This window comes from Citrus sinensis, chromosome 7, assembly GCF_022201045.2.
Source record: "Citrus sinensis cultivar Valencia sweet orange chromosome 7, DVS_A1.0, whole genome shotgun sequence".
Classification (NCBI taxonomy): Eukaryota; Viridiplantae; Streptophyta; class Magnoliopsida; order Sapindales; family Rutaceae; genus Citrus; species Citrus sinensis.
The window spans coordinates 19,853,421-19,865,548 of record NC_068562.1 but is presented as its reverse complement, the minus strand read 5'-3'; the positions used below and the strand labels follow the sequence as shown (position 1 = coordinate 19,865,548).

At 32.3% G+C, this 12,128-nt stretch overlaps 1 protein-coding gene across 1 annotated transcript; it reads right to left on the bottom strand.

Annotated features, from left to right (window-relative positions):
* Nucleotides 1-9,781: 9,781 nt before the first annotated feature.
* On the bottom strand, nucleotides 9,782-11,061 carry LOC102615891 (transcription repressor OFP4-like). Its single transcript, XM_006494315.3, has one exon. The coding sequence runs from the start codon at nucleotides 10,947-10,949 to the stop codon at nucleotides 9,939-9,941; it is 1,011 nt and encodes a 336-aa protein (XP_006494378.1). The 5' UTR covers nucleotides 10,950-11,061; the 3' UTR covers nucleotides 9,782-9,938.
* Between the last annotated feature and the right edge of the window lie 1,067 nt (nucleotides 11,062-12,128).

The following is a 12,128-nucleotide window of genomic DNA, read 5'->3' as shown; positions in this document are numbered from 1 at the left end:
AGATCATTGTACTAAAAAGAGAAATATTTACTTTTAAAATAAGGTCTTTTTAACAGAAAACATTAGTTCTATACTCCAACACAAAATTCCTCTAAAATGCAAAGATCCAAGCTCCCTCATTATCTCATGTAATATAGGGAACCACACAATTGAGAATATTTTGTTGGATTTAGGAGCTAGTGTAAATCTGTTACCATACTCAGTATTCGTGAAATTTGGACTGAGAGAATTACACCTAACTCTAGTAGTGTTACAGCTTGCAGATCGGTCCATGAAAATACCTCGTGGTATTGTGGACGACGTGCTTATCTAGGTAGACAAGTTTTATTTTCCTATCGATTTCATTGTAATTGACACTCAACCAATTCAGGATTCAAGGAAGCACATCCCCATTATCCTAAGCCGACCTTTCTTGGCAACTGCCGATGCTCACATTCAATGCAGGACTGGAAATATGCAGTTGTCCTTTGGTAACATGACTATGGAGCTAAACATCTTCAACTTTGCCAAACAACCTCACAATACAGATGATGGAATTGTTGATATGGATTTAATAGAAGCATTAGTTGATAATACTTTTCTTTCAAACCTTAGTGATGACTCTTTACAAACATGTTTAACTCACTTTGGTTTTGATTTTGATATTGACAGATTAGTCGATGAGGTTAACGCTCTACTTGACTCAGCACCATCCATGGACACTAATAAATGGAAGTCAAGAGTTGAACAACTAGCACCATCAGAGAAGAAACCCATCCCATCATCAGAATCACCACTGAAATTCGAGCTCAAACCATTACCCAACACTTTGGAATATGCATATTTGAAAGAAAAAAGCCCTCTGCCAGTAATCATCTCATCATCTCTAAATGACGAACAAAAAGGTAAGTTGTTAGATGTTTTAAAAGAGCACAAAGGAGCATTAGGATGGACCATAGTCGATATAAAATGTATAAACCCAGTAGACTGTATGCATTACATTCACCTTGATAAAAATGCTAAACCTATTATGGAAATACAACGTCGGTTAAATCTTAACATGAAAGAAGTTGTTAGAACTGAAGTCCTTAAGCTATTGATGCATTTATTATTTACCCCATTTCTGATAGTTCATGGGTCAGTCATGTGCAAGTTGTTCCCAAAAAGTCAGGAGTCACAGTAGTTACCAATGTTGATAATAAATTGATACCCACTAGAGTGACTACATGATGGCGTGTATGCATTGATTATAGAAAGTTGAATTCTGTCACACGTAAAGACCATTTTCCTTTACCATTTATCGATCAAATACTTGATAGATTAACAGGCCATGAATTTTATTGCTTTCTAGATGGCTACTCAGGATACAATCAGATTCCTATAACACCAAAAGATCAAGAGAAAACTACTTTCACTTGCCCTTTTGGCACATTTGCACGTAGGAGGATACCATTTGGATTATGTAATGCACCTGCTACATTTCAATAGTGCATACTGAGCATTTTTTTTGATATGGTTGAACGATTCCTTGAAGTCTTTATGGATGACTTTTCTGTTTTTGGTGACTCATTTGATCAATGTTTATATCATCTAACACTAGCTCTGCAGAGATGTATCGAGAGGAACTTAGTTTTAAATTCAGAGAAGTGTCATTTTATGGTAAAACAAAGTATTGTTCTCGGTCACATTATTTCAAGCAAAGGCTTTGAGGTTGATAAAGCCAAGGTGGATCTCATTTCCAATCTTCCTCCACCTAAAACAGTCAGAGAAGTAAGATATTTCCTTAGGCATGCTGATTTTTATAGACGTTTCATTAAAAATTTTAGTAAAGTTTCTAGACCCTTATGTAATCTATTTACTAAGGATGTACCTTTTATCTTTGATGATTCATGTCTTGTGGAATTTAAAAAATTAAAACAGTTGTTGACATTATCACCCATCATTCAGCCCCCAAACTGGAGCTTACCATTCGAACTCATGTGTGATACATCTGATTATGCAGTAGGAGCAGTATTAGGACAAAGAGTTGATCGAATTCCTCATGTTATTTATTATGTTAGTATGACATTGAATGATGAACAGTTGAACTATTCAACTACTGAAAAAGAAATGCTAGCAGTAGTGTTTGTATTAGAAAAATTTCGATCTTATCTTATTAGTTGTAAAATAATTGTGTTCACCGATCATGCTGCTCTTAAATATCTTCTCACAAAGAAAGTTGCAAAAGCTAGGCTAATTCGTTGGGTGTTACTTTTGTAGGAATTCGACTTGGAATTTAAAGATAAGAAAGGCACAGAAAATGTTGTGACTGACCATCTTTGTCGTCTCCATTTTGACACAATTATGGAACCATTAACGTTGAATGAGTCATTTCCAGATGAACAATTGATGAGTATGGAAGTATTACTGTGGTATGCTGATATCGTTAATTATCTTGTTACAGGTCAACTTCCAGAGCATTGGACCAAGCAAGACAAGGCCAAATTTTTTGCGAAAATAAAGAATTTCTTTTTAGATGACCTTTATCTGTTCAAATATTGTGCAGATCAAATTGTTTGACGATGTATCCCAGAAAATGAATTTTAAAATATCCTTTCCTTCTGCCATGAACAAACTTGTGGAGGCCATTTCAGCGCTAAGAAAACAGCTACTAAAATTTTATAATGTGGTTTTTATTGGCCAACTATATTTCGAGATGCTTACACTTTATGTTCTTCATGTGATAGGTGTCAACGAATGGGGAGCATTATACGAAGGAATATGATGCCACTAAACTCAATTTTAGTGGTCGAGATTTTTGATGTATAGGGTATCGACTTCATGGGACCCTTTCCCCTTCTTTTGGCCATCAATATATATTGGTTGCTGTTCACTATGTATCGAAATTGGTATAAACAATTCCATGGAGAACCAATGATCACAAGGTGGTAATAGGATTTTTGAAAAACAACATTGTTTCGCACTTTGGATTCCCTCGAGCAATAATCAGTGATGGTAGTGCCCACTTTTGTAACATAGCATTCAAAGCTCTTTTGACAAAGTATTCCATCACTCACAAAGTGGGGATCCCATATCATCCGCAAACCAGTGGCCAAGTTAGATCTCCAATCGAGAAATAAAGTACATATTAGAAAAGATAGTGAGGCTAGACAGAAAAGATCGGTCATTAAGACTCGATGAAGCATTATGGGCATATAGCACGGCTTTAAAGACCCCGATTGGGATGTCACCCTATAGGCTAGTATATGGAAAAGCTTGCCACCTACCTGTGGAACTCGAACATCGTGCGTACTGGGCCATCAAGAAATTCAACTTTAACATGCAGCAAGCTAGTTTAAAAAGAAAATTGCAGTTGGCAAAACTTGAAGAAATTCGCAATTATGTATACAAAAATGGCAAGATTTACAAGCAGCGAATAAAAGTCTTTCATGACAAGTAAATTATGAGAAAATCTTTCACTCCAGGTCAGAAAGTGCTTTTATTCAATTCTCGCTTGCTCCTATTCCCAGGTAAGTTATGCTCTCGATGGTCTGGCCTCTTTATTGTTCACATTATTTTTCCACATGGAGCAATTGAAATTAAGGATCCAAAGATTGGTGTCACTTTTAAAGTTAATAGTTAAAGATTAAAGGTATATCTAGAGAATAAACCACATAGAGAGGATACTAAAATAAATTTGAGTGACCCACCAAATTTGAATTGAGATTTTTCTTTTTTTTCAATGATTTGATTTTTTCTTTCTTTTTACTATTCTTTTGCTAATTGAAATTATTTTTGCATAAGTGTGTTTGTTTAACAATTAAGTTTTCTTTTATCTTTGTTAATCATGAGTGCCTCATCTAGACAGATCTTCTTGAACCTTCTTAGACAACTGTAACGCGTAAAATCTCATCTTAGAGGCCAGATACAATTTTGTAAAACACATCATATTTGGGATCTATAACTACCGGAATTAGTATCCCATGTTGAGGATTTAGAAAGACAACTCAGAGACATTGAGGGAGGTATCTACGAAATCCAATTGGAGCTTGAGGTAAATTAAATAAGAGGACAATTGTAATTTTTTTTTTGTGTTTTAGTTTGTTACTCAATTTGTGTGCTTAAGTTTGTTACCCCGGTTAAGTGGCGGATAATGGTACTCCATGACAATCAAGTCGGTTACTTCAGTTTCCCATAATAACTGATATTCTGAGACGATGGTATGGACAGAAACGAGATTTTAACAAATCTTCATAATCGATTCCCTTCACTTCCTCAGAATGGCCTCCTTACAATATATAAAGCTTGGTCCGAACGCATGCGATTACTTATGAGGAATAACATACCTGCTGACATTCGTTGGTTAATCGAGGCCAAAGTACGATTGGCAGGTGAGTTGCCTCCCAAATTTATTGCATACATGCTTGATTGTGGTAAAAGAAATTATGCAAGAAAACGAAGAGCTCGAAGACTTTATGTTGCTTGTCATAAGTGTGCCAGAATGAGATGTGATAAAAAACCATGTTCCTTAGGAATGATGTCTGATAACAGGAAAGATAAGATTTAATTCATTAGGGGTAGCTTGAATAAAGAGTCATTGGATGATATCCTTTTGTCTCTTGAAACGCATCCCAGTGGATATGTACGAGAAGCAATTCTCCAGTTATGACCATTATTCCAGAAAGAGCGTGCACGATATAGTTTCAGGAATCTGACTATAAATGACCCTATTTGCCAGTTTATAAGAAAACTGGATGGGAAGCCCATCCTCGATCCATAGAGAGCGATCGAGCAGTTTCTGGACGTAAAACTAGAGGAAGATGTGAGCCACAATCATAACTATCTGTAAATATCATTTTACTTCACTGTTGTTTTATTTCACTGTTGTTTTATCATTTGCATTATTGTTTTTAATAATTTTATTTTATCATTGTTTGTTTTTTTCCTTTTTATTGTTTCCTTTTTTACTCTCGAGCCATGTGTTTTACTCGTTAATTGACACAAACATGCTACCTCATACACAATTGTGACCCACTGTCACTAAGATTCTTAAATATGACTTTTTGTTAAACACTCACAAATTATTTTTGAACAGTATCCCAATAGCAGTTACTCTCAATAAACAATTCAAGAACATTTGTGTGCTTTTTGGATTTAACAATGGCAAACATAAAGAGTTCGTTGAAGTAGTCATAGATCTTGATCGAAGCATAGCAGAGAGAAAATTACACTTGGTGTATGGAGGAGGTAACCGATGGTTATCAAAATTGGTCTCAGAAGCTGCTTTTGTCAGAGGAAGCCAAGTGTTAGGCATCATCCCAAGAGCCCTAAAACCTTTGGGCAGTTTGTCTGACTCACAGACTGGAGAAGAGTTAGTCGTCTCAAGTATGCAAGAGAGAATAACTGAAATGCTAAATCATGTTGATGCTTTTATTTTCCTATCAGAAGATCTTGTAACTCTTGAGGCACTTATCACATCAGCATCTTGGGCTCATCTGAACATTCACCAAAAACCCATCGGTTTGTTAAATGTCAATAACTTTTATGATGGCTTACTAACATTTCTTAACCATGCAATAAAAAACTATTTCATTCATTCCACAGCAAAAAAAGTTTTTATTTTTGCTTATACTCTTAATAAGCTACTTGATCTGTTACAAGCTTATCGACCAGAGCCAGATCCCAAGAACTTGGTGTTGGAATGTCCAAATAATGACAGTAACAGTAGCCGCAGTAAGAAGTTCAAATTAGATTTAACTCTCTGCTAGTAAATATTTTCTTCTGTGTTGCATCACCCAGGTGATGTCTTCTAAACTCTACTTCTTTCTTTTAAAATATTGATGACAAAGTTTCATTCTGGTTGGGGGGAATGAATAGTTGACAATTGTGGAATCTTGGTTAAATTTTTAATGATTTTTTGTTGTAGAGACTAACTGTGGCTAACTTTTTGTGTTGAAGATGACAGAATATGGAGTGTAGTGACTCTAGAAACACATCTTCTTGGTTTGGAAGTTAAAAAAAACATACAAAAAATAAACAAAAAAAATACAGACATTTTCTTTTTCTTTATTAAGATTTGACAATAATTTTTTTTCCTAACTTCTTCTTTCTAATTTCTCCTTTATAAATATACACTTTCAAATTTTTGAGTCGAAGATGGCTGAATATGGAGTGTAGTGACTCTAGAAAAGCATTTTCTTAGTTAAAAAAAAAATTTCAAACATTTCCTTTTTCTATCATTTTAAGTATAACCTTTCTAATTAGTTTTTCTGCATCATTTTTACATTTCTGCATGCATATTTTCTGTTCATGTTTAGAATAGGTTGGGGGGTGGAATGTCGTTTGACAAAAAAAATTGTGTGATTTTTTTAACATTGGATTACATGATGACTTTTAAATTTTATTATTTGTATTATCTTTGGTCTTAAGTGATGTAACGTCATGTTTGTTACTCTACATGTTGATGTCGGAGACAAATATGAGTTGCTTGAAAGAATGCACATGTCATAATGAATACCAAGTGAGTTTTTTAGCTTGTCATTTTTCTTAGAGAGCCACCCTCTTTGCCCATTCTTCATATAGCTGAACAATTTATTATTTTATACATGATCTCTAGATTTCCTGCGAGTCAGTCCTCTAAAAAAAAGGTTAAATAAAATTAGAAAAAAAAAAGAAAAACATGTGTTGCTACATCTGAAGGTCTATTTAACTAGTAGATATGGAAGATTATTTAGAGCCCTAAAAGACGATGAAAAGACCATCTTTGACCCGTTTGAGCCTTTCTAGCTATCCATTTTGTGAAATATCCATAGTTAACTCTTTTGAGTCTTTCATATAAAAAAAAAAAAAATTTTCTTTGTCAACTTATCCTCTTGACCTATTTCGATTTGGAGTATTACCTAATATCTTACAAGTTTCATCACCTATTTATGTTTGAGAAAAATGTAAATAATTATTTTGTTCTGTGAAATTGTGTCATACAAAAAAAATTACTTTAAAAAAAAGAGAAAAAGAAAAAATAATAACAATAATAATAAATAAGTGAATTGCACCTTGTAATTTCTAAAAGATCTCTACTTTTTCTCAACCATATTTTTTTTTTCCTTATTTTCTCTTCTTTGTTAGCCATGTCCCTAGCCTACGTTACATCCTAATAAAAGTCCTTCTTGATTTTAGGAATTTATAGTGTGAAATAGAAGCTAGTTATATGGGCTAAAAAGATGTATTGATGCATTAAAAAAATAAATAAATTGGGTTGACTAGCATTTTATTTGACTTAAGATCGTATTATTTTTAACTGTGGGCATATTTCTTTCATCTTGGTGAGAGCGTGTGATATTACTTCTTTATTATTTTCTCTTAAATTTAGCATTCATTGGAGTGACTATTTTTAGTGGGTTTAATTTCCTTATGAGAGTATCACTACTTTCAGTAGGATTTTAGGGTTTGACATGTCATTCTTAAAAGTAGATGTGACAAAGTCTACTGGCCTGATTTATGCAAATGGTTAATGTGGGAGTGATATTTCTTTAACTTGGAGATAATACTTATACTTTTATTTGATTGCTATCATTAGTCTAATTGAGTAAACATGATTGTTTTATAAATTCAATAAAAAAAATGTAATTGAATAATGAAGATGAGAGTAAATAAGTAAATTTTTTTCTTTAATTACATAATGCTGTCTATAATGTTAATTTTCACTATGGGTATTTTAGTAATAAAAATTTTATTAAAAAATAAATTTAGTGAGTACTTTAGTGGGTTCAAATAACCCCCACGCTTTGTATTTTCCATCTTATATCACTCTATTATAATTACATTACTCTTATGGACATAAATTTCTTAATAGATTTACGATTGCTTTTTATAATTTCTATGTATAGTAAAAATTTAGACAAAATAATCTTCACATATAATATTTGTATCCATAATTGATGAAAACTGTAAGCTAGTTAAATTCGCTCTATTGATTTTCATTAGCATAACTACTCATTTTTATAGTGGATAAATAAATTAAACTGAAAACGATACAATTGATATGATATTTGAAAATTTAATTGATTTATGAAGATTTAGTCCATCAATCTTTTTATGATTGATGATAAATTATTATATTGATTACAAAAGATATTGACAATCAATCATTTTAATTTATTGTTTTGTTTCCATCCTTACTTTGTTCTTCTCAATAATGATTTTAAACTTTTGATCTTTAGTCTAAATGACAAAAATATTGGCCATTTACATAATTCTCTAATTTCATTATATGTGATTTTATAATTTTCATCTCATTTCTCGCTTTATTATTTTATATCATATCATCCATTATATACTATGTCCAACATTTTACCAAACTACCGATATATTCATGTGCTGCATTAATAATTTAATAATCAACTCACGAACCATTAATTATAAGTTTTGTCTATGAAATGTATTTATTCATACAAAATTTACTTGTAATATTTTACATTTTCAAGACTATTGGTAAATAACAAAATGAAATGGTGATCTAATTTAAAGTCTTATGACATAATATTATAATGATTTATGTTTACCACAAACTAATTAAATAAATATATAATTAATATTTCCAAATGTATTTTTATTCTCTTTTTAATCTTTTAGAGAGCTAGAAAATATTTATTTATTATTTATATAAGAAAAGGGATAGGATCATGGGATATACTTTTAAATATAATTTTAAACAAAAAATTTTTGACTGTTAGATTAAAATTCATCCAATAATTAATATTGAAACAGAGTGCAACTTATAATTTTAAAAATTAATTAATTAGACGTAGGTCCCACATAAAATTTAATCTTCATTTTTAACTCCTAGATTAAAGTTCATCCAATAGTTAATATTGTTCGCATGTGCCTCTCTCTCCTCTCTCTTATGATCTTCATTTTTCGATCTCTTGTTTTTAGTTCAAATCATGATATTAGTTTCTAATTTCATCTATTGAAAGCTTTAGAATTGATTTGTTAAGTAATTAATTGAGTTTTCTAATTTCATCTATTGAAGGCCCAAAACAAGCTAATTAATTGAGTTTTACCAACAGCTAACTTAATCAAGTAAAAGAGATACTGAAAGATTATGAATGTGGATCTCAAAAATCATTTACACCACTAAGTGCTACTCACTTTATAATCAGATTGGTTTACAGTGAAATTGGTTTGAATAAAGGTTGACATCAAATCAATCTAGACAGGTAATGCAGGTAATTATTGATATCACATAACTAAATTGGCAGATCTTAATTAATTCATTCCCTTCTTTCCGAAGTCAAAACTGTGTCCAATACTCAACAGAGTCTTGCAATTGAGCAATCATATCTGTTTTCAATCTTGCTTCATCTTTCATCATATCTAGTAGTCACATACATATTAATTTTTACTTTCCATAAAAGCTACCTTTCACAGAATTACAAGAATTTATAGGTAGTTTGAATTTTTTGTGCTCACTTTAAAATTGATTTGTTAAGTAAATCATTTGATGAGACCGCCGGGATAAATGTAGGTCTAAACCAAAACAAGGGATTGATCAGAAGATTAATTTGAAATTGAATGACTGAAAATTGAACTTTTGGGTCGAGGGGGTTCATTAACAATCTGTATAGTATACATACAATTTTATAAGAAAAATTATCTTAGAACATATGTTACAATTTTTATAAATTTTTTGTTACTACTCACAATAGAGTCATTCTCAGGTATAGATATCCATACGTTATTATTCATAAGAGAGTCATTCTCAAGCGCTGATGTTTGCACTCTATAACAGCACTCTAATAGCACAAGTCCTCACTTTATAAAGTACAAATTAAGCCACAAAAGGCATATGTTAAATAAATATCTGTCTATCAACATCTATCAAATTTAAGTGTCTTGCTTGTAATAAATTATTCAACAAAGAAAAAAAGAAAAGATTAGTAAAAAATTCCTAAACTTGTATGATGTAGAGATGATTTTTATTACAAGCATAGGTTAGTGATATCAAGCCATACTTGCTCAAAGGCCTTGACAATGACCTCATGATATTCATTAGAATTCAAGGAAAAATAACAAGCAAGAAGATCTTCCAAATCCTGGGAACCTCGTAGATTATTCTCTACAATCATCTCCACCATTGATTCCCTGAAGTCTCTTTGCGGATCAAATGAACTCTTGACCACCACGAAGCTCTCCGAAATGCTCTTGTTCGAGGATTTTGAGCGTGTGTTTGATGAAATGCTCTTTCTTGCGTGTGCCTGAAGTTTCTTGCTTGCAATTCTTGGAGAATTTGCCCTCATCCTTATGCCTATTGAATGTGATGGTGACGATTTTCGGATTCCAGGACTTGTTCTGTGTTCTTTTTGACTCCTAGTTGCGGTTTCTTCTTTCAATGAACTTCTTGTTCTGGATTTAGTAGCCTCAGTGGATTTTTCGTGGAGCTTTGTTGGCTTTGTCAGGATTGGAGGAAGCTCCAATTCTGAAATTGTATCAAACCCATTAGCTTTTCGACCACTAAAGCAGCCATCGATATCCAAGTCGATAATGATATCGGTGGAGGAACAATTGACTTCACAGTTGCAAGAATTAGCCTCAGCAACAACAAATTTATCCTCAGAATGGGATTCAGGAAAGTCCAGATCAACAGAACTCTCACTTGAAGAAGGAAAATGTCTTGAAGAAGGCTTGTAAATTGTTTTTCTTTTGGGATTTTTCTTCTTGGAAGATTTTCTTGATGGGTGATGGTCAGGAAAATGAGTGTCTGAGGCTTTGGGGTTTACAGGAGAATTGTAGTAGAATTTATTGTCAGGTTTGATGGACTCTGTTGTGAAATTGTAGGAGTATCTTGGCAGAGAAATTTGAGGTGGTTGTTTTTTCTTGTAATGTTGCAGCTGCTGCTGCTGCTGCTGAGTTCTGGTTTTGCTCATGTCTTTGAGCTTGTAAAACCAGGCATTTGGTAACATATCTGAGAATCTAAATCTATTCTTACCCATCAAATTCCTTCTATTTGATAACTGAAAGTTATCAGATTTTGGCAGTGGTTTGGAGATTGGAGTTAACAGGATATATACTTACAAAGAGAGAACAGAGTTTTAGGCTAGTGAAATGAGAAGGTAAAGATGGAGTAGGTCATGAGTGGTCCAGTAAAAGCTAAAAGCATGAAAACAAGGAGTGCCAAGTATGTGTCTCTGTCTATCAAATAACTTTTCCAAATCATTACATAAACATAAACAAGATTTAACTATCTTAAGCGGCAATGCTAAGTTGATGCTTTTAATAATTTTTAGGGTACCGATTTATATGTGTGTGTGTGTGTGAATTTGCTGTAGATCCAATATTATAATATATCTATAAATTATAAACATTAAAAATATCATGAATTTATTAGTACTTTGGTGAATGCCAGATATATAGGTTAAAGAATTGGTTTGATGATTTTATGTAACAATTAAGACCCATATGTCTACTAAGTGCTGGATTTTTTTTTTTTAATTTTTTTTTCCATACTTCCATGCTCCATGAATGATGATATTCCTTTACCTTTTCCATTGCTTAAAGTCCATTGTGCTTGGCCCACTTGGTCGCTGCTGGGACATTCTGTTGCTTATGAAGAAGAAAGCAAAAGAACAAATTATTGCATCCCATGACAAAGGGATAGCAGATTTACTCATCGTATTATTCTTTTGCCAAAGGTAGTTGAAAAAAAGATTGGGGTTAGCTTTAGGGCTGAATTGGACCATAAAATGAAAACATAAAGTATCCTTCTGAAATAGAATAATATTGGTAAATTGTTTTGATTTCCTAGACCCCTATCAAATTAAGCAACCCTTGACTCTTGCTTATTTATTTATAGTTCTTATAGCTTATCCATATGATAATCAACAACTTTCTAAGATTAATTAGCAAGTTGAAATTTGGGCTATGTAGGACATTGTCCGAGTGATAAATTCATGAATTTTGAAGGCTGTTCTAACACATGCATTTTTATTATGTATGGTCAAAATTTATTTATTTATTATTTTCTTATTTATTATTACTAATTATGTAAGTACACTTGCTTAGATAAAATATCACATTAAGAGAGAATCTTAATCCAATTCTATGATGGATGAGTTTGAAGGGATTCATTTTATTTCATAAATATTTATTTATAAGTGTTGATAGAAAATTGA